This window comes from Electrophorus electricus, chromosome 5 (assembly GCF_041902795.1).
Source record: "Electrophorus electricus isolate QZ-2024a chromosome 5, ASM4190279v1, whole genome shotgun sequence".
Classification (NCBI taxonomy): Eukaryota; Metazoa; Chordata; class Actinopteri; order Gymnotiformes; family Gymnotidae; genus Electrophorus; species Electrophorus electricus.
This window is the reverse complement of record NC_137501.1, coordinates 19,459,125-19,486,283: the sequence shown is the minus strand read 5'-3', so window position 1 is coordinate 19,486,283 and position 27,159 is coordinate 19,459,125. Positions and strand designations below refer to the sequence as shown.

Sequence of the window (27,159 nt, the reverse complement as noted above, 5' to 3'; positions counted from 1 at the left end):
AGAGAGAGCGAGAGAGAGAGAGAGAGAGCGAGAGAGAGAGAGAGAGAGAGAGAGAGAGAGAGAGAGAGAGAGAGAGAGAGAGAGAGGCGTTTCCACTGTTAAACCGGCTAGACGGTGTGTGCACACGCACAGACAAGCGGCCAAAAGCAGCTATTTTATCGACCGTTAAAGCAATATCGACAGTTGTGTGATTAAGCTCCTTAACATCACATTTATCGACGTTGTTCATGCTTTGACATTGTGGTTTTGGACGAAATAGGACCGCAACAGGATCTCTACAGCACGGACTAGACTGTCAGTGCCAGTAGTTGTAAAGCCAAGAATTGACAGGAACGTGGATCTCGTCTCCGCTACACCGATAGCATCCATTCAGCCCCTCTGACTGACTACATATTCTGCGTCCAGAGTAAGTAACGGATATCCACATTTCTTCGTGAATTTTCGGTAGTTGTTTTGCCCGGCCTTATTTACTGTGCCAGCAACCTGATGGCATTACTTTAGTAGTCTAAGATGCATTTCTGATAATGCAAGATGCATTTATTCCGTAGCAGCCGATTGATCACAAATTCATATTTGTAGGCAACAGAATTTGGCAGGCGCTGTCAAAATAAACTAGAGAAGTCGAGCGTAGCATAAAGCTATCGTAGTCACGAACTCATGCTAAAGAAATTAAGCCCAGTTTCCGTGGACTCACAACCTTTAGGGAGCGCACTTGACGTTGACATTAGTGACGTAACTGTCAAAAACTGAAAACTGAACGTGTTGTCTATATCTATAAGCTTGGAAACAAATGTATTAAATTATAAAATGACTCTATAATATGCATTTCGCGAATTTGCACTGGCGTCACATTCCCTTAATCAGTTGATCGCGATTGTTTTCGAGAACAATCCCTTAAACAAGCAAAAGGAAAATAAAAGATCCGGCAGAAAAGGACAGATCGATAAATTACAAAGAACTGCCCTTACGTGCATAAGTAAGGAGAAAACGAAACATGCACTTAGCTTAGTCGTAACTCGCAACAGTGCTTCTCATTCCTTTCTGGCTTCAGTATATTTTAGGCTCGAAATTTTTTTCTTACCTGGTTATGGAACAAGCCAATAAATTATGTTTATATAAATTCAGATGGATTTTTGGTAGTATAAATTGGTTAGATACTCAGGATCTTTAAATGGCATAAGCAATTCTCTGCACTCTTGCCTATTGCATTGATTCTCTTTTTCTCTGCTAAGGAAAATTGGCATCACAGCAGAAACCGCTTACCCCCGACATCCACTTCCTGGCTCAGTGACTCTCTGTGTGTGTGTGTGTGTGTGTGTGTGTGTGTGTGTGTGGCTTGAGTTGTTTTCAGACAGAGAGTCAAGCGGTTGTTCGAAATGCTGTTTTACTGAAAACAAATAAGGCACCCACAACGTCGCCATCTCTTTCTTTCTCCCCCTCCCTCTCTCAAGAACGCATTCAATTTCTGTCCACACTTATTCAGCGAGTGAGTGGTCAAGAGCTTGGAAATATCAGACATCTCCAGCTCCTTTCACTAATACTCTGTAGTGTTTTTTTGTGTGATGTTCTCATTGCAAACTTCCTTGTCTGATGTTTTATCCTCCTCTACTGTCCCTTTCCTACCTTCAGTCTTCACCAACGAACCTCCTCAGAAGCTCTATGCATGCATGTTCATTCTCATTGTTGTCCCCTACTGTGTATCGTATACAAGCTCCTGTGGCCCCCACTGTAAATAGTATGGATGTGTTTGTGCAAGCTGGTAATATGGTAGTAAAACACTTGATTTTCAGATTTTGCAAAAGTAGACTGCAGTATCATACAGGCCAGGCATGTAAAGCGGGTTATGTGAAAATCCTTTTGGGGCTGCAATTTCTCTCTCTCTCTCTCTCTCTCTCTCTCTCTCTCTCTCTCTCTCTCTCTCTCTCTCTCTCTCTCTCTCTCTCTGTGAGTAAGTGTGTATGGGTGTATGTGGTCTGTAGCTTCTCTCCACAGTCCCTCTTTTTCTGGCTACTCTTTAAGAATTGTGTCATTTGGGAAATGTCCACCACAAGGTCACATAGACCACTGTCCTTTGCTTTGGGAACTGAGAGTTCCGCCTTATTTCTCTATGGAGTAACTGCCTGAGAGAACAGTAGGCCTCAGTGAACTTTGCCTTACATTCAGCAGTTTCAATATTATGCAGTTTACTTGCAGTGAATTCATTTGATGTTTGATGATTTGACTTAAAGCCCTGTGTTGGCGTACTTCCTTTCAGCCAGCAAAGGTGAAGACGACTGTAAATTTCTCCATTTGTCCTTTGAGCTCAGCAAAGAACAAACTTACCCAGCTCCTCAGTTTCAAATCGGTAACAGTAACTCTCAGTTTTGTTGTCTCTGCTTTAATGTTTTCTATATTCTGAAAGGACTTACTAACCTACAAAGCTATGGCAGTGCATTGCAAACCTTCTAGGTATAAAACCTGTAACTAAAATGATCTTACAGCTGCAGAAAAATAGGCATTGCTACAGGAATTGTGCTAACTGCTCTAGAATATCTTATACCACAGTATCATTTGGGGATAAAGGCCTTATGTTACATAATTGCATTCTATTCTGAAGTGGAAGTCCAGGATCCTGGACAGCTCACTGCAGAGTACAATGTCTGTCCTAGCAATGGGAGTAAAGCATTCCTCAAGTATGAGGAAATAAGCATTTCATACAGTGGACACAATATTGGTTCCACCTATGCTAGCAATAGCACGGATCAGCCATGCTACATTGTTAATCTTGCTTTCTGATAATGATTCTGATTTTTATTTTTTTTTTCCTATGCAACATGCCAATAGCACATACCAACAGGTTTGCAATCCGAGTCACACATGAGCCATAAGAGCATTTCTCACCTCAGCTATCATGAACATTTGTGTGCTAGCTAGTGGTCACCATGGCAACTGTTCTTCACAGATTAATGATGTAGTGTTAGGGTGAATCACACATTCCATTTGGGCTTTATCAATGTGACTTCTCTTTTAAAGGGCTGGCATCACAGTGTAGTTATAGCACATCTTATGAATGAGTTGGCTAATTACATCATGCCTAGACTGTGATGCAATCACTGTGACAATCTCCTTAACGTCATAGGAAAGGTGTGTGTTTTCCACGTAGTTTCAAAAGTGACATACATTTTTCTCTGTCCTTCATTTGCTATAAAGGAGTAAAAATGGGGATGCTGACCTTGTGCACTTTTTCAAGTAGATTTAAATGTACACAACAGAGTTGTCATTAACATGAGAAAAATGCAATTCACAATGTAACAGTTAAAATTTGATATTTGAATATGAATTGCATATCAGAGTATATTGGACTTGCTTACTTACTTTCCCTTCATTGTTGTTCAATATAAGATTAAATACTCAAGGCTGAATGGCCAGGTATGAGAGCTGAAAGTCTAAATTTGGGAAAAAATTTTCTTATGGACTGGGTGCCTCTACCACTACTCATTCTGACTTGCACATAGAGCAACTATTCATGCATGGACCTTTAAAGCATAATACATACCCCTGTATACATATTTGACTCCTTTTGGACTAACACAATGCAATAAAGCATGAACTGATTACTAGCTGGGCCGCCCAGTGGAGGATGGGTTCCCTCTTGAATCTTGGTCCTCCCAAAGTTTCTTCCTAATTCCTACCCAGGGAGTTTTCCCTTGCCACTATCTCCACAGGTTTGCTCATCATGTATCTGGACCCATACATTTGCAAAGATGCTTTGTGACAATGTGTGTTATATAAAAATTTTGACTTGAATTTTGACTTGACATACACATGAACAAATGCAGCCACTGCAGCCACACACACACACATAATGCCTCACTCCTGAATTAAACTAACCCGTGTGAAACCATCAGCCTGTTTGACTAAACATCACTCCCACACAAACATTACCCACCACTCCCTGCTCTGAGTCAAAGAGCCATCAGGACAATCAGGTACACCCTCTCCAGGACCTGGCCAAGACCCAGAGTCATGGAAGGCACTGAGGACCATTTGAAAGAATCACCTTCAAGGCTAACAGCATTTTGGCATTCCCATGTATGATGATCTCATTACAATATGTGCAGATACAAATAAAAGGAGGTATGGATTGGATATTTTGATTCTATCTAACACTGTAACCTTCTTGCAGATGTGAACATTGGACTGAACGCTCACCGTGTATGCAGTTGTATGGAAGTTGAGTAGTTAACAATCCTTTCCAGGCATGATGACATACTTGCAATGTAGGGTATTAGGTGAGTCAAGAAGGGGACCTCACCCTTCTGTGCTGTGGCCATATTGGTTATACTGAGAGAGGCCTTCAAGGAAAAAGGAAGTTATGAAACATTGTGAGAGAGAGAAAAGAGAGAGAAAGAGGAGGGTAGGGGGAGGATGTTAGTTTGGAAATGTGAACACCAATCTGATTAAAGCTACTTTACATGTGTTTCAGAGGGTAGACAGAGAGAAAAAGAGTGATAAACAGTGGCTGTGATTCAGATTTGTATGTGTATTCCTCTCTGTGTGTGAGCTTGTATTATGTGTGTGCAGCTGTGACTTGTTAAACAGTATATCTCTATCTCTCTGTCACACAGACACACACACATCTATTTCTGTACTGCATGTACAATGAATGCACATCAGGAACATCGTCTTCATTTGTTCATGTATTTTAGTTTAGTTTGGTGTCAGCATGACGTAAGATATCAAAAGTTATATCAAAAGACGCCTTCAGAATGATACTGTAGCTTAGACATGAAGACTGTAAGCAACAGGCAAAGTAACAGGAGATCTAGAAGGGAGACAGGAAGCAGGGGTGGATGAGAAGGAGAACAATGGGATAAATGGAAAACAAAGACTTTCGCAGCAGGAGGAATGTGAGAACATTTCACTGTTACTTTCACCCTCTCTGTCACTGTAAGTTAACACCTGGAACCAAAAGTCACTTTTTCACAATATTGCTCTGGTTGCCCAATTACTCTTTCACCTTTTATTCGCCTGTTTAACACAGTTCAACACTTTATTAATACAATGCAACACAATAACTAATACAACATTACTATTTAGTGTATTGTGATATTCAAGAGCTTTGTTAACAGTATGTGCAGTTACTCCTTTTTTATTTTCTCAGTTGAATGCATGTAAAATATTCTTACATAAACTTTTTTTGTGTATGATACACTTATGTGTAAATCATGCATAAACATTATATATAATTTTGGATTTCCAAAATATATGTAACAAATTCAGCTATAAGAAAATATATGTACCTACCATAAAAAATACATTTATTGTTTTCATATAAAACATGGCATAACTGACCCCATGGACCTGATATACAGATATCAGTGTGATAAAGAATTCTGAGAGAGTCAATGCAAAGAAGATTTCAAGAAAGCCATTACCATTATTATCTTCAGCTGTTATTATTAAAAAGTCAATAGAATGCTTTACCCGTAGCCACTTGGATAATGACTGTCAATGAAAAAAACATACAGTGGTCAGACAAATTATATAAAGGTTTTCTGTTGTGCACTACGACTATAATCACAGCAGCATTCTGTAGTGGCCAAGTTTGTGAACAGAGTCAACTTTCCTCTCATTTTACAATTTTTTTTAGTTTCTGAGTCAAAATGTTTGACAATGATTGTGGAATAATTTGGCAATTATTATGCAACACAGTATTATGCAACACAGTATTGTTCAGGTGGGATGAATCCACAAGGTGTTTTTAATTAAGTAGGTCATGAGCATATGTGTCTCTGTGTTTATGATATGTACATAAATATCCATCCAATTAAATGACAAATCATGCTGATGTGTAAGAGGAGTCACAGCAGGAGAAGAGGTCAATGGGTGGGAAGAGCCAGGTTAAGAATAAGAAACAACATGACATCAGGAGTAGATGTACCTCAGCAGAAAGAAAGGATACATTTAGTGGCAGAGTTTGCATTTCAGTATATGGGTGCAAGCAATAAAGCTTACATTAACCAAATACATAGCACTGTAAATGTAACCCTAGTAAAGTAAACATCTGAGCAATCATCCACTAACATTGGTCAGTACTTTGTAGAAAGCATTACAAGTGTATATGATTGTTGATATGTTTTTCATTTTGTCACAGCACTGATTTCGGCTTGAGCTTTGATTACATGATAAACATGAGGTGATGCTTCTAATTTGCATAAAGTTTAAAATAGCTTAAGTTTTCAATGCACTCTTCACTTGGTTCGCAATACAGTAGCTCCCATAATCCTCTACGCACAACCACCACCTGTCTCCATAGAAATTAATGAGAAGCAGAGCCAAAATAGCCTTGCTTCACTGCAGTGTAAATGTAGAGTAAGCATTCAGTTGTTCGGTCAAGTTCTGCAGGGTTTCAGGGTATCCCAAACAGAATTGATACATTTTAGAGATTTGCAATAAAGCTATGTGGTAAGTGCTGATGTGATTGTGCATTCAGTGTGGTAGTGAGGCGGCATGACTATATCATGACTGATACGTAGTTCAAATAAAATAAGAAAAAAAGTTATGCTTTCAAAGTCTATGCCTCATGTCAGTGTTAAATGAAATGCATGTCCACCATAATGTGTAGGTTATACACACCAACTGAAACTGACTGAGTCTAGTACGGAATTAAATGCTGATCTCAAAGAGTCCTAAGGATTATTAAAGTGTCAACACTGTCCTGTAAAGACAAGGATGATCAAATTTCTTGTGCATTTCTCACAAATTTACACCAGAGTAGGCGAGTCCATACTTCCTTTGGCCATTTCAAGGCTATAGTGATGTGTTCAAAGTCACTACAGTAAGTGTTCACCTAAGCTTCTGTAAAAATATAACATTAACACAGCATTTTTCTTACCTCAAAAGCAGCAGCAGAAACATTAATAGAAGCAGTAGTTGAGTGAGCAGTAAGAGGGGTAGATGCAGACCTTACTGTAGGGACAGAAGCAGTAGATACAGACCTTACTGTAGGGTCAGGAGCAGTAGATACAGACCTTACTGTAGGGTCAGGAGCAGTAGATACAGACCTTACTGTAGGGTCAGGAGCAGTAGATACAGACCTTACTGTAGGGTCAGGAGCAGTAGATACAGACCTTATTGTACGGTCAGGAGTAGAAGATACAGACTAGCTAACATCTCTTCTAAGACCAACTCCCATATCTGTACTTCCTGCTCTAATTCAAGTTCCATCCTGTGCAGTGCTAATCTTAACTCCATCTCCTGATCTTGTGCCTCCATTTGGCGTTGTGCTATTCTCATCTTGGCATGGGTCTCATCCCTCAATCCTGAAGATGAAAAGGGGGACAAGGACAATGGTAGCTGTTTCGACCAAAATAACCAGATTAGAGAGGAAATCTGCAAACTCATCCAGAATAAGGTCATGGTGGCCTGTACTAATTATTTTTGCTGACTACATCATTTACGTGAATAAAATTTATTTCAAAGGATTTTAAATCATAATCAGCTTTCTGGTTTCTACCTATTGTGTCGGTATAGATGACTGCAATGTCACTTCCATGGCTAGTTAAGCAGAAAACATAGACTTCCTATGTTTTGCTTTCATTTGATCTGATCCAGGTTAGACAAAACATATTAATCCTGTATCAGTGATGGTTTAATTTATCATCAGCACTTTAGATCAGAGGTGCTGGTGGTGTTCTGAACATCATTTACTTTAAAACTAATTATATTATTAACACACAAATTGTTTCAAAAAAGGTTTTGTTTTTTTTGTCTCAGGAAGCGACACAGTATCAATATGACGTCTCAATCAGCAGACGGTCAGTTTAGCCTCTCTGTCTGCTAGCTAGCCACCACTCTGGTATTTATCTATTATTACATCTGCTATAAGATTGGAACTTATGCTCCTGGAAAAAATAATCTTCTTTCCACTCACCCTAAAAGGGCAAGCTTACCTTTAAAGATAGCCCAATTATCTATGAACTCCATTTTGTATATGGAGCACATCCAACAGTTTAGTGATAATAACCAGCTATACATTATATTGGTATGCTGTATTGAAATAGGTCCAGAACATACTGAAGCACTGGACATTGCTTTTGCTAATCAACCCACCTCTTAAATCTTAGTAATCTCCAACTGGTGAAGGCATATATCATTAGCACCTACATGAATGATATGCATTTATCTAACAGTATTACCTAAAATATTTAATTAACTCATTTGTTGACCTGTCAGTGTCAGTTCTCTTATTATAGTTCAGACTGGCTACAAAATGTGGAGAAATTACACAAAATAGCCATGAATTTAAAAAGAAATAGAAATAGGCCTAGTTTCACTGCTCAGCTCATAACGGTTCATTCTCTACACAGTCAAATTAATAAATGTTTTTTTTTTCCTTGATATCCAGAATGTCTTAAAGATGTAAATTTAAAAGACTTCTCCATAAAAAGTATATTGCATCTTTTTTTGCATTTTGACTTGTGATATTCTAAGTTTTCCTCCTTATCCTAGCAAAAAAAATATTTTTGCGATATTTCTGTTATTTAGAGTTAGATAAATATATGATTCCAGGGAATTTTATTCTCAGATTCAGGAAGACAGAGTGAGATTGAAGAGATGTTTAGTAGCACAAGCACAATATGGTCATCCCATATTATCCAGGATTGCTCAAAGTATGCAGTGGAGTCTTACCACAAGGTGGTCTTACGGATCTTCAGAGTAAGATCTGATCCCAGTATGCTGGAATGATGAGCTCCAGTATATGCTGCACATAGTTCAAATCTGTGGATTAACAACTGCCATTTGGGTGCTACCCTTGTCATGATAAACGCAATATGAATCTACTATTTTCAGATCATAAGTATGCAAAAGAGCTGTAGGATTGCTCCATCACAAAAGGATTGGAATAGGTCTTTGCTTATTAGAATTACTTTGGGTGTGATCTCAGCCAACTGGTGAGGCTGTCTAAATTTCTCTGTAAGTAGTGTCACTGTATCTGTCTATAGACAGGGGGAATTTAGGAAGGAGTCAACAATTAGCCCCTAATAACAGGTGATCAACATGGATCTGATATTTAAATAATTCTTTCCCATCCTCTGGTGTCACAGTTAGTCCCTCCTAGCCTCCCTGTTCCATGGTTTCCCTGTCTTGTGTTTTGGTTCCATTCCATAGTTTCATTTTCTCCGCCCCTCATTTGGTTTTTCACACCTGTTTCTCGTTTCTAGTCTTGTTAATTTCATGTATTTAAATCCTGTGTTGTGCCCTGTGCCCTGTCTCTTTGCTGTTCATTGAATGTCTGAAAGCCTGTATTTGTATGCTTGTAGGTTTGTACTCTGTGCATCCTAGTCTGACTGTTTTTCTTAGCCTCTGAGTTCTTCGTAGCCTCTGTTATAGCCTGCTTCCCCTGTTTGCCTTCATGTGTTTTTGTTTGTTTAGTCATTTATCCTCATACTCTCCATATTGGCTCTAATGACCCTAGCCATTATACCGACTCTGAATCTGGATTTGCCCCTAATAAATCTCGCTCTTCTCCACACATACGTCTGCCTCCTTACCACTCACTGTTACATCTGGCAGCAGGTTCTGTAGTGGCAGCTTTAATTGTACAAACTCACTTGGGCTTTTGTGGACTAGGATAGCTAGGTTTAGAATAAACTGATATAACTTCCACTCTTATGGACTCTAGGTGATCCATTAGTCTGTCTAAAAATGCTGTCATGACATCAGATGGTGGGCCTCCTCACTGATAGGCTTCCCTGCATCCAGGGGTAGAGATCCCAGAGGGAATGGGGGGGGACATGTAACCCCTTATCCTGGGATAAAAGCAGAAAAGGTGCAGCTGCTGCACATGGTGCAGCAAATGAAACTATGCATGGCACATGAAGTGTAGAGTAGTTGAGTTTGCTGAACAGCATGGGGATTAGATGCAGGTTTTGCAGGTGGTACAGGAGGTGAACACAGGCATATAAGCAGGGGATACACAGTGTCGGATAATGTATGATGCTAATCTTCATAGCCTACTCTGGGTCTGTGTCTAGGTCTAGGGGGAAGTGACATTAGGTCTTAGCCAGTGGATCTCCTCAGAAGGTTGTATGTATTGTTAAAGTCTTTGAGAACTGAAGACTCTCCATCTCAAGATTCAAGATTTTATTGCCATGTGTATTATAAAACAGACAATTACACCATAAAATGAAATTCTGTCATTGCTAGTTCTACAGTCAATGAGATATACAAATTGAAAAGATTTACTCTTTGTTAGAAAAAAAAAGAAAAAAACATAAGTTATGTGTATTGTTATATATAGTGTGAACATCAAACAAGAAAGTTGTATTTACAATACCAAATGCTATCCATATTGATTATAGAAGTTCTAATATAACAGTACTTGGTAGTGCAATGAGCAGAGAGCATCTGTCATAGTGTACATAAAGTGCAATATTTCTAGTTTAGTCACAGCAGAGAAGGTGTTAGCACTCTTTGTGAATGTGTTGAGTCCAACCCACATTGTATGTAGGCAGTATTAGCAGTGGGGTGGGGGGGCAATGGGTAGAAATCATTCATAAACCTGTTAACTTGTCGATTAAAGCTGTTTGTTAGCCTCATTGTTCTGGACTTCACATTTCTGTATCGTCTGCTTGATGGGAGGAGTGAAGAGGCTGTGTTGGAAGTGTATATTGTCCTCAATGATGATATGGATTCTTAAAATGACCCTGGAACATTATATGTCCTGCAATGATGGGAAGACTCCTGACAGGGATTGTGCAATTCTGATCACATGCTGGAGAGCCTCCCATTCCTGAGTAGTGCAATTCCCATACCATACCAAGAAACTCATGACAACACTCCTGTAGTATTCCTGTAGAAGTTGCTTAGTATTTTATTTGGCATGTCACATTTCCTTAATGTTTTGAAAAAGTACAGACATTGTTGGGATTTCTTTATGATGTTTTGATGTGTACTGTTGGTCAAGGATGAGGTCCTCATTAATGTGAACTCCAAGGTATTTGAAGGAGTTCACCTTTTCCACCTTTCTTTTGCCCATCTTTAGTGGTGCATGCTGCTGCTTCCCCTTCCTACTTGGGTCAGCAATCTCCTTGGTCTTGTCTCAATTCAGGGACTATTGTCTTGACACCATGTTACCACATCTGTCACCTCACATCTGTTTGCTGTGTCACATCTGTTTGCTGTGATCACATCCTCACCAGTAATCAGGCCAATGTAGTATCATCTGCTGGTGTTATACTTGGAGGCCCCACAGTCATGTGTGAAGAGTGTGTACAACAAGGAGCTCAGCACACAGCCCTGATTAGTTCCTGCCCTCACAACTGTGTGCTGGATGTGTGTTTTCTGACTTTGACTGATTGGGGTCTGGCCGTTATAAAAGTTCAGCACCCCTTTACATAGGGTAGGTGTGAGTCCAAGAGTGAGGAATGTTTCAGTCAGTTTGGTTGGGATGACTGCATTGAATACTGACCTGAAATCAATAAGCAGCATTCAAACATAACTGCCCTCCATGTGGATGTGTGAGGGCTGTGTGGGTGGGAGTGCTGACAGAATCGTAAATGGACCAGTTCTGACAGTATACAAATGGGTGGGGGTCTAAAGTGCTAGGTATGCTTCTCTGGATGTGAGTCAAAACTATTCTCTCAAAGCACTTAATCACAACTTTGGTCAGTGCAATGGTGGAACAGTCATTAAGGCAGGTTACTGTGCTTTTGTTCAGAAGGGGTACAATGATAGTTGAAGCAGGTGCACACTAAGGCTTGTACATGAGACAGGTTGAATATGTCTGCAATCACATCAGTCAGCTCTAATGAGAAAATGTGTAGCATTTTGTTGGGATAATATTACAGGTACTGATCTAGCCTGTTGCATTTAAAGTGTAGTCCTCTATATCCACAGTGCCTGTGAAGCATAGACCTCTATATCTACAGTGTTGTTGAAGCATAGACCTCAATATCCATAGTGTCTCTGAAGCACAGACTTCTATATCCACAGTGCCTCTGAAGTGTAGACCTCTATATCCACAGTGCCTCTGAAGTGTAGACCTCTATATCCACAGTGCCTCTGAAGCATAGACCTCTATATCCACAGTGCCTCTGAAGTGTAGACCTCTATATCCACACTACCGTCCTCTTGCATAGCAGCAGTTCTAAACACTTTCCAGTTAGTACTATCAAAATAGTCCCGAAGCACACGATCAGTTTCCTCAGTCCAGACATTTAGCCGATCTAAAAGGAGCCTGCTTGAGGAGGTGTCTGCATGCTGGGTGTAGGAACATGGAGATGTAGTTGGACTGTCACAGTTTTGTGGCCACATCCCAGTTTTGTATGCACCTTGCGTGTTGCTGTAGACTTTGTCGAGTATTTTTCTCTCCCTTGTTGCAAAGCTCACGTGCTGGTGGTACTTGGGAAGGACATGCTGCAGGTTGCAGGTTGCACTGGTTCAGATCGTGGGCCACAATGAACAGAGTCTGCATGTGCAGAGTCTGGGTGTCCAGTTTACTGTTTGTTAATTGCATCAAGTAACAGAGTTTGTGTGTAGAGGAACATATGCATCTAATATCAGCACCCTTATAAAAACTCTTGGTCCATGAAATGGAAATGGTCCAAATTTCACAGTCAGCAATTCTGTGTCATCTAAATAGTGTTTTTAGATAATCTGTATGTCCAAACACCATCTGTTTTTAATGTTGAAGCGACCTCCTCTTCCTAATCTCACATTGGTTTGTAATTTGAGTCCTCAACTCATCCAGCTTGTTTTCTAGAGAGCATACATTTGCTAGTTGGCTGTGCTATACACTCAAGACTTTGCTGTTGGGCCCGGTCAGCTTGAAGAAAGTCAAAGCCACAAAGGCTGAGGGTAAATTCAAACCCAGTGTCAAACCCTGTTCCAAGAGAGCCAGAGACCAGTGTGGTTTGTTGATTGCACATGTAAATGCACCTGATTCAGTAGGTGTCTCTGAGCAGAGCAATCATTAAACTTTGTAGGACTTTGGCCCTCCACTCAGCTCCACTCCAAGTCTCCTCCCAAAACCCTCTACCCCAGGTCCAGCCTTCTTTCAATCTCATCTTGGCCAAGAGCAATGGTTTGACACTCTTTGGATCTCATAGCTGGTGATATGACACTGATTTACCATCCTGAATTACCATTGACCATTTGTGGTGGGACAGGGCCAAAGTGGCCACTGTGATTTTATAACCCTTAACTCTGCGAGAGACCACAGATATGCGCAGCAATGGGGGTACATGAAAAAAAAAGACTTCATAGACCAGAGTTTGACCAGCAAAAAGTTAGCATTCTTTATGCAAAGAGTACATAAGTTACAAAAACTCAGTGTTGTGAAAATTCACATGCTAGAGAATACTGTATAAGCCTCCATCAGAGAATAACACTATTAATCTGAGAGAAAATGGAGAGTGGGGAAAGGATTACTTGACATTATACAGTACCTCGAACAGAAAGCCCAGCTGTTGTTTTTTCCTCATCCCTCTCAGTACAACCCGGAAGTGTTACCATGGTAACAGCAGGAAGTGAGGTTGACCAGCCAGTTACAGCTGGGTCTGCATGATGACTGGGCTGGTGTCCAGTTTAAAGAATTAAATTGACGGAGGGAAGTAAACAAGGGAAATGGATGATAGAGTAAAAAAAATATAGAGGTTAGAAATATGGATGGTGGATATCCCTTTTTTTCTGTGGTCTGTTTTCCACACTTCAGAGCCATTGTGTTTGAGTTTAGAGTTTAGGTTTGATTAGGGTATGTGTGAATAAGAATGTGCTTATATTTTAGAAATAGAGCTTGTTGTTTATTGGTGTTGTGGATGTCATACTTTTTGCCTTTACCATGTTTCCTATTTTGACCTCAAGAAAAACTGTCTATGAATAATTGAGTACAACTTCCATGAGCAATTTTTTGGTACTGCAGAGATGGGAACGTGTGGGAGACACCCACACAACACCCATAGTGCCTTGCTCTGGTAACTGACACCTTCTTCTTGCTGCACTTCAGCCCTATCTAGTAAAACATTCAGTACATCCAGCAAACTGTGACCCAGCATGTATACAGCACTGAACAGTTTCTTGTGTATATTTTCCAAAATAAGACATTCCAACGAGTCCTCTTAGCACTGCTTTCAGTAATGCTAGGAAGAATGTGTGTATCTGTGTGTGTGTGTGTGTGTGTGTGTGTGTTAGGATGAGAGTGAGTGAGAGTGAATCAGCTGATGTGGGATGATGTAGGCTGCATTGTGACGATGGTCATTAAGATGAAAAGATTGCTCTCTATCTGAAAATAGAAAAATCAGGGGAAAAATAGCAGCATGCCCTACATTTTCTTGTTTTAGCACAGTGCTTGCCCCAACATTCTTTTGTTTTTCCATAGGTTAAAAAAATACCCACAAATGTATGCTCCCTTGTCATTACCTTTTAATGTTAATTTATCCAAATTATTTTTTGAGTATTTACTGTTTCAGAACCTGGATGTAATGTGGTGTAATGTGGTCTGTATGTGTGTGTGGCCAATACATTTTGGTCTGTTATTGTCTAGTGGAATGTTCATATTGTTTTAGGCAGAGAGAAAGAATTTAAAAGTCAGTTTATTTTTTGCTGAATTTCAGATCATGGTCAATAATGTTAAAAATATATATATTGTGTGGGATTCTGTGTGTGGGTTCCTGCTCAAACGTGTGTTTGGAGGAAACTCCTCTCCTTCCTCAGCAGCTGCTCTCTGTAGGGGGTTCTGGTGTTTGTCCCCTTAAATTTTGTGTGTGTGTGTGTGTGTGTGTGTGTGTGTGTGTGTGTGTGTGTGTGTATGTAAAATGGAGGGAAACATAATCGTAGGAAAATATCTTCTGTGATTATATATTTTGCACTATATATTAGAGAGCTGTTACCTCTCGAAGGGATATGTTAAAAATGAACTTGTAAGTGTAATCAAACATCTGTATAGAAAAGCGAAGTAAAAAAAAAAACTGAAAAATGTTCATCTGTGTTTTTGTGCAGGTCAACTGATCAGTGCACTTTTTTCATGAATAAAATCCATTTGTAGCATGGTAAGGCTGCTGGATATTTGGTCGTGCTGTCACATCCATAAAATGTAGAAATTAAGAAGAGACCAAATGTAACATGAGATAAAAATGTAGTCATCCCATTTTTAACTTATTAATCATACATTGTGTTCCTGATGTTTTTGCTCATGGTTTCAGCCAGCATTAGTTTGCCACGTGCACCTAAGACAAGAAAGAGAGTGAAAGTAAAAGAGGGGGAGAATGAAAACTTGAGGTTCTGGTTTTCCTGTAGTAAAAGTAACAATAATGTAAACTGGTGTAGAATGTTCCTGAGAGAAGGAGTATGTGGTTTGTGTGTGTGTGTGTGTGTGTTCCGACACTGAGACCTCACATGCAAAATCCTCATTAGTCACAGAGTTGCCATGGTTACATCTTTTGACTACAGTTTAGCTTCATACATAGGAATGTGTTGGAGATAAGTAGTGTTTGCATTTAAGAACATTCATAAACAAATAAGGACTAATGAATAATTCTATTCAAACCATCACTCTGGAATGGGTTGGTTATTGGCCCTTGTCATTGTTCATGGAGATTTTCAAAGGGGAGATATCTAAAAAAAACAACCTGCATTTGTGGAACTGCTTGGATTGTCTTTGACTGCAGTGTTCCATACTGCCACATGTTTACCTGGTGAATCTAAAATCACATACTGTTGGCAGTTTTATTTCAAAATCAAGAAGTAAATGTCATCTGTTTTTGAAAGAATGTAGGGTTGTAAGTGTGTAGGGTTTTTCTTTATATATCAGTATTGGGGCAGAGATTAAACTATTATTTTTAGATGAAAGTTTTCTTTGATAACCTGTCATAAATATTTGATATATGCACCCAAACACTCATTTTAATTTTTGAAAACAGTATTCCTTGTTGGCAGGGGATAAACTGAAAAAGATGAATCATTAACTCTGCATTAATAATTTATTTGGCAGGAGTCAACTCAAGTCTGAATTAGTGTGCTGTAAACATGCAGAGTCTACATGCAAAAAAGCAAATGAGCTGATGTAATGGGGAACAGCGACATCAGATGTGAGGATTAGCTTAAACCAATATCTTAGAAGGAGTGATTGCAAGACCTACGCAGAGGCTGACTGTGTGTGTATTTGCTGGAGAGACATCTTAGCGACAAAGTAAGTAAATATTACCAAGCCACATTTTATGGTACTTTTCATATCAAGATTAACCATTACTGCACATCTAATAAATAGATTTTCTCTATTTTTGAAGGCTATGATTTTAAAACTGGTTTTTTCAAGTATATTTCATATAAGGAAAATATGATAAATGACAAATTAACAAAAAATGTTTTCTTCTATAAAATATTACCATTTATGCATGTGGGTGACGGCATATTTTTGTAACTGACTATACATATTTATTGCTTATTCTGTGTCTTTCCCTCTCTCTCTCTCTCTCTTCTCTCTCTCTCTCTCTCTCTCTCTCTCTCTCTCTCTCTCTCTCTCTCTCTCTCTCTCTCTCTCTCATCACTGTCTCTTTTGTGTTGTCTTTTCAGAGTGGGGTGGGATAGTGGAGGGGCGAGGTGGGAACTTAACTGGGGGGTTACACTCTTGCCCTGTTGCTAGGTTACAGTCACCAAGCTGAAAGGCAAGCTGGGCCAGGTTGTCATGGTGATCTTAGCTGTGTGAAGGATGAATAGATTTGGGGTGGTAGTGGCATGTATACGCACAGGCACACACACACACGTGTACATAAGCGTGCGTGTACATTCTTCTATTTTATTTGATATACTGAAAAATCAGATATTATATAGTCTACATAACTACTACATAGTTATGATAAGTAGTGAAAAGAGAATGGGAGGAAAATGAGGCTGATGAATTGATGAATATGATGCTGATTTGGTTCTTCTGATGATGCTGGGCATGGCTCACTTAAGCCAGCTTTTGTAAGTTTGTGCATTTTCATTTCATTTCAATTTGAAAAGGGGATACAGTTGCATTCTCTCTCTCTCTCTCTCTCTCTCTCTCTCTCTCTCTCTCTCTCTCTCTCTCTATATATATATATATATATATATATATATATATATATATATATATATATATATATTTGCTTCAAGAGAACTGATTTATGAGAAAACAAATCCAGTCTATAACACCTTCTGCAACACAATTTGTTCACATACACTTTCCAACATTTGCTGGCAAGTACATCATAGTAAAAACAGTATATATTGGAAAATAGTAGCACTAAAACATTGTTTGTATTTGTATATGTGTGTGTGTTTAAGGGAGGGATAAATATACTAAACAAGCAATCTGTAGATGAAGGGGCTTTGGGCCAGACCTTGTAAAGAGGGGTAGTTAAGAGTTTAGTCACGGGAAAGAACTGTCTACATGTCTCTACTTTCAACAAGCAGACACATACATACACAGACACACACACACAGAGAAAACATACCAAATGGTATGCCCAGACTCTGAAGGTACCTCTGAAGGTCCTCGCTCTCTCTGTCACACACACACACACACACACACACACACACACACACACACACACACACACACACACACACACACACACATTGGAAGAACGGGTCTGTCCTTCACATTCTCACATACAAGCCTGCTTTTGTCTGCCTTCTCTGTCTCCTGCTCACTCTCTCTCTCTCGTGTGTGTGTGTGTGTGTGTGTGTGTGTGTGTGTGTGTGTGTGTGTGTGTGTGTGTGTGTGTGCACTGTGTAACAAAGGAGGGCTGTGGAGGGCAATGTCAGACTCTTTCCAGAGAAGCAGAAGAAATAACACTAGACAGACACAAAGTTACTGAAAATGACAATTTTAAAAGGAAAGTGGCATTTTTAAAAATGTTTCACTGGAGCCAAGGTGCCCAAAATCCATCTGTCATGGTCTCTAGCTGTCATGATAAAACCTCATTACCTCCTGTTATTATGTTAATGGGCAAAACAAAAAGTATCTCTTTCCACACACACACACATACATTTTGGCCTATATAATGTATAATGCCAGGCTGCCATGCACATCTTTCAGTATTGCTGTGCTCATCCTCCCACAACTTCACATACGCCCTCACTGCAATTGATAAGATGAACTGTGATATTTATGGTAGCAGGTATCAACAAGAGGGTTTTCAATCTGACCACCAGAACCCCAATTATGGGAGCACACTAATTATAAAACTAGTCCAACCACATTTATTTACTGTAACACAAACTATACTTGTCAAAAAGTATTATTTTAACATACTTTTGATATTTAAGCAGTTTTTAAAAAGATTTATTGCACCCACCAGGCAAAGAAGCTCTGAACAGTAAAAATAGTGGGCTCTGTTGACAGTGGGACAGCAAATAGCTGCTATTGCTGATAATACTAGGAGCTTCAGAAAATAACAATGATGTTGGTGATTTATATGTTTATATGAGCTTTGGTGTACTGTTGTTTGCGCCCATAGTTATTCTCTGGTACATCTATAATCCAAACTCCAGAGAATTTTTCTTCCTCTTTTCTTTACTGAATGTGTACTTAATGTCTATCTCTCATGCTCTCTACTGGCTGGCTACTGTAACTGCAGACTGGTATTTCTGCCATCTTTACTCAGTCCTCTGTTTATATTTGCACAGAGACAATAGGAAACACTATCAGAAGAACTGCAACCAGCAAAGGCTCTTTTGCTTGCTGCACACTCACACAGTGGTAACACACAATGGTCTCAGATAGTGATGGTAACTATGTCAGCATTTGTAAACAATATTCTCAGACTAGGTATATTTGTATATGTGGGCACAGAGGGCTCTTTGTTTGAGCATGCACATGAGGGGGCTTGTTTTACTATTCTGCAGACTGCTGCAGATCCAGTGAATAGTTTGACATATGAGCTTGCACATTTGCACTGCACTTCGCTCCTATTCTTTTTTTAAGGACCACATGGAACAGAAATGTAAATCTGCTCTGGAAAACCAAAAAAGGTTTCAATACGTAAAAAGCAGAGGATCTGCTCTTTGTGGCTTATGACTCGCGTTGGACATTATAAACATAATTAGACATTATGTTTCAAAAATAAACTGGTCCCGTTAATGCTGGTTGTTCCAACTCTGTTCAAACAGAGCTCCACAAGAGGGCGACAACGAGTAATGAGTCTGAGCAATTTAAAAGAGTGGAGTAACAATGCTAATTCAAATGAGCTGTAATGTATGTAATAAATTGGAATTATACCTAATGAAAAGATTAGGTACATTTTTGTTAATATTCATAATTATTTTCTTTTCTGTCAGATCATGTCGGAGTACAGCTCTCTGCTGAGTGACCTGGCAGAGAACATCACTAATGAGGACCTGGAGCAGCTGAAGTCAGCCTGCAAGGAGGACATACCAGAAGAGCAGAGCAACTCCATCACCTCCTCCAAAGAGTGGTTCAATTACCTGGAAAAAAATGACAAACTAGCCCCGGGTGAGAAAATAAGTGTACAAAGAAAGAGACTGGAAAAGGAAAAAAAAAAAAAAAAAAAAAGCTATATCATCTTTGGTGATCATTTGTGTATTTCTGTTTCTTGGATTGCTGGGTTTGTGCAGATAACCTTTCCTACATTGAGCACATCTTTGAGATCTCAAGGCGGCCTGATCTTTTGACCCGGGTCATTGAGTACCGTACAACAGTGCTCAAGATCTCAGAAGATGATGAGATTGACACCAAACTCACACGCATCCCCTCTGCTAAAAAATACAAGGGTATCAGCAACTTTCTTACGTTTTTACAAGGTCACAACTCACAGGGCAGTTTTCAAACCTGCATAAAACAACTACTAAAATGTCCACTGCAAATGGCTGCTCTCACTGGTGCAATGCATTGATGAACAGAACAGACAACATAAGCAAAACACCATTGTTCTGTAACTGTATGTACCTTCTGGGCAATTACCTGAACAACAATACATCTTAAATTTAATGTATTATAATATGTAAAAAAGGTGCAAAACAAATCAGATTTTGACTTACTGCAGAAGTCTATTTGCTATATAGCTCATAAATTTCTCAGAAAATGTATTAATGCTTCCTTTCTTTGTAGATATCATTCGCCAGCCATCAGAAGATGAGATCATCAAGCTGGCCCCTCCCCCTAAGAAAGTCTGAAGTCAAAGTTCATGACCTTCATCTTTCATCCCTGGCACTCCACCTCATCAAATCAAATTCATTCCCTGTCACTAAACCCCAGCTTACCCCACTCAACACTACTCTAACAGCCAAGCCATCAGTCAGATTGCTAAATGTATCACAGCCATACTAAAAGCCTGGAGACTCAGGAAGTTTTGGGATTTGGAAGAAGGAAACAGATCAGACAATTAGACAAGGACAGAGGAAAAGGACCAGTAAACCAGTTGTCTTTGTATAATCTAAGAGCCACTGCTGAGATTGTCTCCTACAGTGGAAAATTTGTCTATGAGTAGTAAGCTTTACCTGGGTTAGAAATGTACATTTGTGCATGTAAAAGAGGGAATTTTTATTTTCACCATGGCAACATTTAATGCAACAGAAGCCAACATTTGTTTCCATTGTTGCCTGTGGTAACTGCTTCATGTTTCTAAATTACATATTTCAACCTGTTTCTTTATACGAGCCAGACTGTTGAGTAATAGTGTAAGTAGAATTGACATGGCTATACATTCCCTTTAAAACTCACAAATGAATTTATTGTCAAGATTCATTCAATTACATTTACAAATTACAAAGCCAACATATGCCTTCCATAGAGGGATGTGTATATGACTAAAATTAGATTTAAAAACTGATTTTTTTATTTTTTATTTTGTTGAAGTTGAATTATCCTAAACAGTTAATTAAAACTAAAAATATCAATATTGGTATCTCATCACATATCAAACTAAGATCAATAGTAGAATATTTTCTGTGATACATAAATATTCTGTGGTGCTGATCATAATATGAATCCACACCACAGAAATTGTATACTTTTATGGAGCCCACATTAAAAGTGTACCTCTTATTATATATCAGGATGTTAGGCTTTGATACCTCAAAATATAAACACTGTCTAAGAAAAAGTCCATTTTACATAAAAGAGTAAACTAAATACTAACCAAAAAGCCATTGTTCCAAAACATTTTATTTGCTTCAGACTCAAAGTTACATCTACACAAGCATAGACAGGATACATGAAAAGGTAAGACAATATTCATATTTATTTATGCTTCTCAGTATACCTTAAAATTACATTAAATGTCATATGCAGTATAAAAAGAACCCTGGGAAATTTTGATGGCATTTAGGCACTGTAATTAATATTTTGAATATTCAGTTTTATATTTTACTAGAATAAATGTTAAGTAGAGTTGGTGATCAATAAATTAGATTGTAGAAAATGAGTGAAGCAAAAAATATTAGATTAATACGTTCAAAAGAGTAAAAACATATCAATTCCCATACTAGTGTTTAAGCCAAGTAATTGCACAGGAAGCTAAAACTCTGCCTTCATCTCTGAAATGAATGCCCAGTATTGATACTGGAATTATACAAATCATTCCCAAGTGCATCTTCATGCATAAAGCCATTATATATCATTGCCCAATTGCAGAAAGACTGTTGATTGACATTCAATATTTGCTATATCACTGTGTCTCCTTCCCCAGCCTCAACAGACTGTTTATTTCACTATACTAAATACAGTTATGCATTCATATGGCACTGAGAACCAGAATGATTTCCAAGTGTTTTTGTGTGTCTCTTCACTCACATAAGATTAAGGACCTGAAAATGTATATAAGGTTCATAAAGATGTGAAAATGTGGTGTATTTGTGAAATTCCATTCAAAAACGATAAATGTCAGCACTTTATCTGTGGCATTTGTGCTGACATTTGTATAAACTGTATAAACCACACCAACATGCAAAGGTACAAAAATGGATCCTATTAGTTTAAGTAATCTAAATATTCTAAGTCCTCTCCATAACTTTCCTTGCATCTCCTATTTTTATTCCAAAAGCCAAAATTTTGCTTGAATTGCACTCTGTGTTCTGTTGTTTGTTTTACAATACAAGTTGTATGAATACGGTGTTGTCTGAAAAAAAAAGTAGGTATCATATTCTATGCAGTTTCAATTTCTTAGAATAAGTTACTGGTGTCTAGAAAAAAATTCAAAAATTTGCCAAGCCCTGTAAAATTAAATTGGTGTCTTTGTTCCTGTAACATATCTGAGATAATCATCAATGGTACATTATTTTTGTGCAGGCCAAGAGTAAGCAATGCTTTCAGAAGTGGATTAGATTAAAAATTAGCTGCTTTTAGCTGTGAACTGAATGAAGTAAATGTACAGGTGTAAATACACTGTTATAACCTACAGGGCTAGGAATTGAATGGGTCCACTCAGTTGTCCTCCATGTTTTCCATCATGCTTAAATCTGAATCTTATAAATTACTCCAAAGCACTCCCTACATTAAGGCAGAACTAAGAAAATGGTTAGGTTCAGTCTTAGAGTTTCAACTGAGGTTTTATTGTTAGTTATTTTTCAATCCAACTGTATATGGGTATCAACTTGTAAATTTTAATGTTCGTGACTGTGTGACTTTGGTGGTTTTCCTTGTTTAATCTTTGGGAGTTGATGAATCATATATTCAGTTAGCTTCAGAAGACTAAATCTCCAAATACACACATACATAGTGCGTGCACATTTTTCTCAAAAATGTGAGTTCACTGATAGTGTAGCCCAGGTTCTTTTGGATGCAGACTCTTTTGTTTTATTTCATAGTGATGATGCAATTCTTTCTGCTGATTTTATTATGTTAGTAATGTTATCCATTGTCTTTCATTATTAGTATCTGTGATTTTGATCATTGATTAGAATGCCACATGCAAAATGTAGTTTATCACTGCATAACATTACAGCTGACCCCAGACCAGCAAAAAAAGGGCTTAACATGTCCTCACTTCATTTGTGGTCTAGTCTGTGGGCAGTTTTCTTCAGCAGCTTCAATCATCGCAGATACTGCTGCCACTGGTTATATTTGGCACAGCAACTAATTATATAGCTTTGACTCGCCAATATTCTGATGAACTGGTTGAATGACATCAATTGTCCATTAGCACTCTGCTGTTTGAGTAATGGATTTGTCACTATAAGGCTATTAGGCAATTATTGGTTAAAAACATACAGAGCTATGGTATAAAAGAGTGCAAGAGTCAAGTTGTCAATCGAGTTTGAGTATCAAGTGGAGAGTAAGATCAATAATAAAGAGTAAAGAGTTGCTTTTAGGCCCAATTCTGTTGCTTGGTAGCTGGTATACCAGTAATTGTAGTTGAAGCTACGAGGTCAGACTTAGATTATGACTTTATATCATATAAACCCAGGGTAAAAAGACCATTTAACATCCTTTGCATGCCATTCAATGACTGTATTGTGACATTACTGTCCTCTTTCTGGTTCATGGGCACTAACCAAGCGCTATGCAGAAGATATATAGCAAAGTCACTGTGGATGTCACATATGTTGCTATTATTGATCTTGGTCAATGTAAAGCTCATTAGAGAACTCGGTATTTGTGTCCAACTAAACCAATAATCAAAGACCATACAAGAATTTATCATGTATGATGCATGATTAATAAATAGACCACTGTCTTAAACTTTGTGTAAAGCCATAGACACATGAAAATATCATCTTGTCAAATTGGATGTCAAGATATTAAAAACATATCAACTTTAACAATGCTGCAAAAACACATAGCTAGTGCTAAAGATTTATCACAGTTTGCTTATAACAGAGACTGAGTTTAGTGTTTAGCTTTAGTATTGCAGAAAAAATCTTGGGTGGCAAAACAATCTAATCACACTTTAAAAGTAAAGTTACAAGGAGTTACAAGTTACATTTATAAAGTACCTTTTCAAGAAGGTTAGTTGTAAATATTGTGAATAAAGCAGTGTGCTTAATTATTAATTAATTTATTTAATGCAAATGCATCTTGAGTTTGTGTAATGAATTATGTTTACCTTAAACACATTTGCTAACTGGAAAAACATGGGGAATTGACACTTGTGAAAACAAGTATAATTCAAATGAACAAAAATATTTTAGCTTGTGGTTAGGAGTCTTGCAAAATAATCTTTTTGCTAGCTGTCAATAGTGTTTTCCCGTTTGATACCTTCTTTAATCTATTTACATTTTGTCATCTTCCTGTAACTTTTGTTATACATACATAAGTTCATTTTCATCTTTATACTTATACTTTCATCGCCTTTCCTTTATTGGTATATTTAGTGATCATTTGTAGTTTGCTGTTCTCTTTCTAACATTTTCCTTATACAGTAACAGCTGCATTCTGAACAGATTTTTGCTTGACATGTCTTTGATGTGGAGTAAACTATTCCACTGGCTGTTTATGCAAGAGGGACCTTTAAGAACAAGTGATTTGTTTTTGGATTTGCTTATTTCTTTCCTTTTCTTTTGTTTGCCTTGTTAAAAGACTAGGATGAGTAGAGATAGAGAAAAATTTATTTGACAAAGCCTTAACCTTGGAACATGTGGAGCCCTCATCAGAGTGTGTGCCTGAGTTCTATAATCAGACACTTCCTGTAAGAATTACATGAACATATGAAAAAAAAAAAACGTGTATTGCTGGAAAATGAGCCTAACTGACTTCTCTATCAGCTAAATGTCTAGGTAAATCAAATTCTAAAACAAGCAGGTAAAGTTTAGAATGGAGATGGACTTGTGTCATGAATGAGTGCAATATATATATATATATATATATATATATATATATATATATATATATATATATATATATATATATTTTTTTTTTTTTTTTTTTTTTTTTTTCCTGGTTTTGAATGTGTCAGTATACACAGTTTTAAAGACTTAGAAAGAGAAGTAAAATGTTTGATAGTTAACACATTCAAAGCTGGAACCATTGCTGAAAAAATAGAATAGATATAATTTTTGTGAACAGTTTGAGATGCTCAAGGTATGTTTAGACAATTATGTGTAGAGGTGACCACACATTGACTGTGTTTATAAGTAAATGTGAAATAATTTCAGGATATACCAAGTTTACATTAGCCTTAGTACAAATGTATGTGTGCATACCTTGTTATTAGTGCCAACCTAGTTAGTCTGCCTAAAGGGTGCTCAGAAAGACTTGAAGAGCTTATCTATTACCAGTAGTATTCACAAATTATGAATACAGTATATATTAAGCAAACAGTACTTGAGAGATTTGTGGCTTTAGTTAGGCTGGAGTGCTGCACTGAGTGTGTGACCTTTAAGCTCCTCATATAGTATATGTCATTTGTGGTGTTCAGTTTGGTTTTGTGTGCATGTGGGTGGGAAATGAGGGTCTGCTATAATACATACATTTCTGCCAGTGCTGAAGCAGGCAAAAGTGTGCAGTAGTCATGTAACAACTAAAGGAGAAGACAGAAATGATGGCGAACAGACAGTGGACAGGTCATCAAAAGCAGTCCACCAGTCTAGGTTCTCTTCCTGATTGATTCTATTTTACTGTGTAGTTTTATCCCATGAAGGTAACTGGTGAGGGATGAAATACATATTCTTAATTATCAATGAAAACCTTTCATTTTTAGTTGGTGACAGCTATACAATCAATACCAAAAATTCGACTACTCTGTGGTTTAGAATATGTTCATAATGTCAATAAATTTATAAGTATGCCTCTGCTGAACAAGTTAATTATTAGAACAGTTGGCAAACACTGTAGCATTCCACATAGTCATGTTTGTATTTTTTTCTTATACTGCCCAATTGGACATGTATTAATTTGAGACAACAGTCGCCAACAACACTCCTCCCACCCACCCCTACCCCCCCACCAAAAAAAAATCAACAAATCCTGGGCTGCATGCTGCTGTTTTGTTTTCTTTCAGGGGAAAATTGGACAACTATTTTGCAAAGATATTAAAAAGATACTATATGGAAAATATGTATGATCAATTTATGGTCGAGAAAATTAGACAGAACTGAAATTATACCATTGTCATTGTGCCGAAATGAGCATAAATATTATATATTAAAATATATTTGCTAACCTACCACTTTTGGATCTGTGATTTCATGTTTGTTTTCTCTGTTGCTGGGCAATTGAAAACAGAGGTCCTGTGCTGTGGTTAATTTGAAATAAGAAAGCAAATGTCTCTCTTAAAGGAGGGTGAATATTGTATGAAATATATTTAAGATAAATATGTTTGTATATGCTCATTTCTCCTTCTATGAGCAAAAAGGGCAGGTATTTCTTACTTAAGTTACAGTCATGTAAGCTTGCTGGACATTCCCTAAAATCTGTTTAATTCTCTGTTTAATATTTAAACATTTAAAGATATTTTGTAACGTTACACAATCTTAAATTAATTCCATTTAGGATTTTTTTCAGATCCCTTAAAGTTCTAAAAAAGTCATTAGGTCTAGTAGCTCTTTATCAGGTCTATAAACTTCACTTTATACTGCTATATATACAGCTATATGTACTGCTCTTTATACTGCTATAATGCACTGCTATTTATACTGCTCTATATTATTTTTTTTTAAAAAACAGATAATATTTAAACAACCAATGGTTCTCCAATCAGATCAACTGTCAACACAATGCAAAAACTGAGGAGATTAATGAGCTTTTGCATACATTGGACCTCAGTTGCACTTAGAGATAACACACATATCTAACAAGCTGGAAACTGTAGCACTGGAAACCATGATTTAACAACCATGTTGTATGCACTAAATTATGGTATGGCCATAAATAACAGGCAGGGTTGTTGCTTATCTATTTCACAGCACATAAAGCTTTGTAAACATTTTGGGGAATTCCCCCCTTATGAATATCTTTGAACATCTCAAGGGCAACAGCTCAATGGTAAACAGTCAAATTATGTTGGTTTTATATCTCTGTCCCAGAGATATAAAACTCAAGTAGCAATTAATCATAGGTTAAAATCCTGGACAGTGGCTCACCAAATTCTTCAAGATGACCTGAACATAACGTTCAGGTCATCTTGAAGAATTTGGTGAGCCACTGTCCAGGATTTTAACCTCTGATTACTTAATTGCTACTTGATAAACCTCAAGATCTTGTTACTAAGGATTTGATCTTACACAGTATGTTGCATCCACTATATCTTAGGGTTG

General features: G+C 37.8%; 1 protein-coding gene across 1 annotated transcript; it reads left to right on the top strand.

The window, feature by feature from the left end:
- Positions 1 to 21: 21 nt before the first annotated feature.
- Positions 22 to 20,284, top strand: pea15 (proliferation and apoptosis adaptor protein 15). Its single transcript, XM_026998732.3, has 4 exons — positions 22 to 406; positions 19,288 to 19,462; positions 19,585 to 19,740; positions 20,078 to 20,284. The coding sequence occupies exons 2-4, from the start codon at positions 19,291 to 19,293 to the stop codon at positions 20,140 to 20,142; spliced, it is 393 nt and encodes a 130-aa protein (XP_026854533.1). The 5' UTR covers positions 22 to 406; positions 19,288 to 19,290; the 3' UTR covers positions 20,143 to 20,284.
- The last annotated feature ends 6,875 nt before the right edge of the window (positions 20,285 to 27,159 follow it).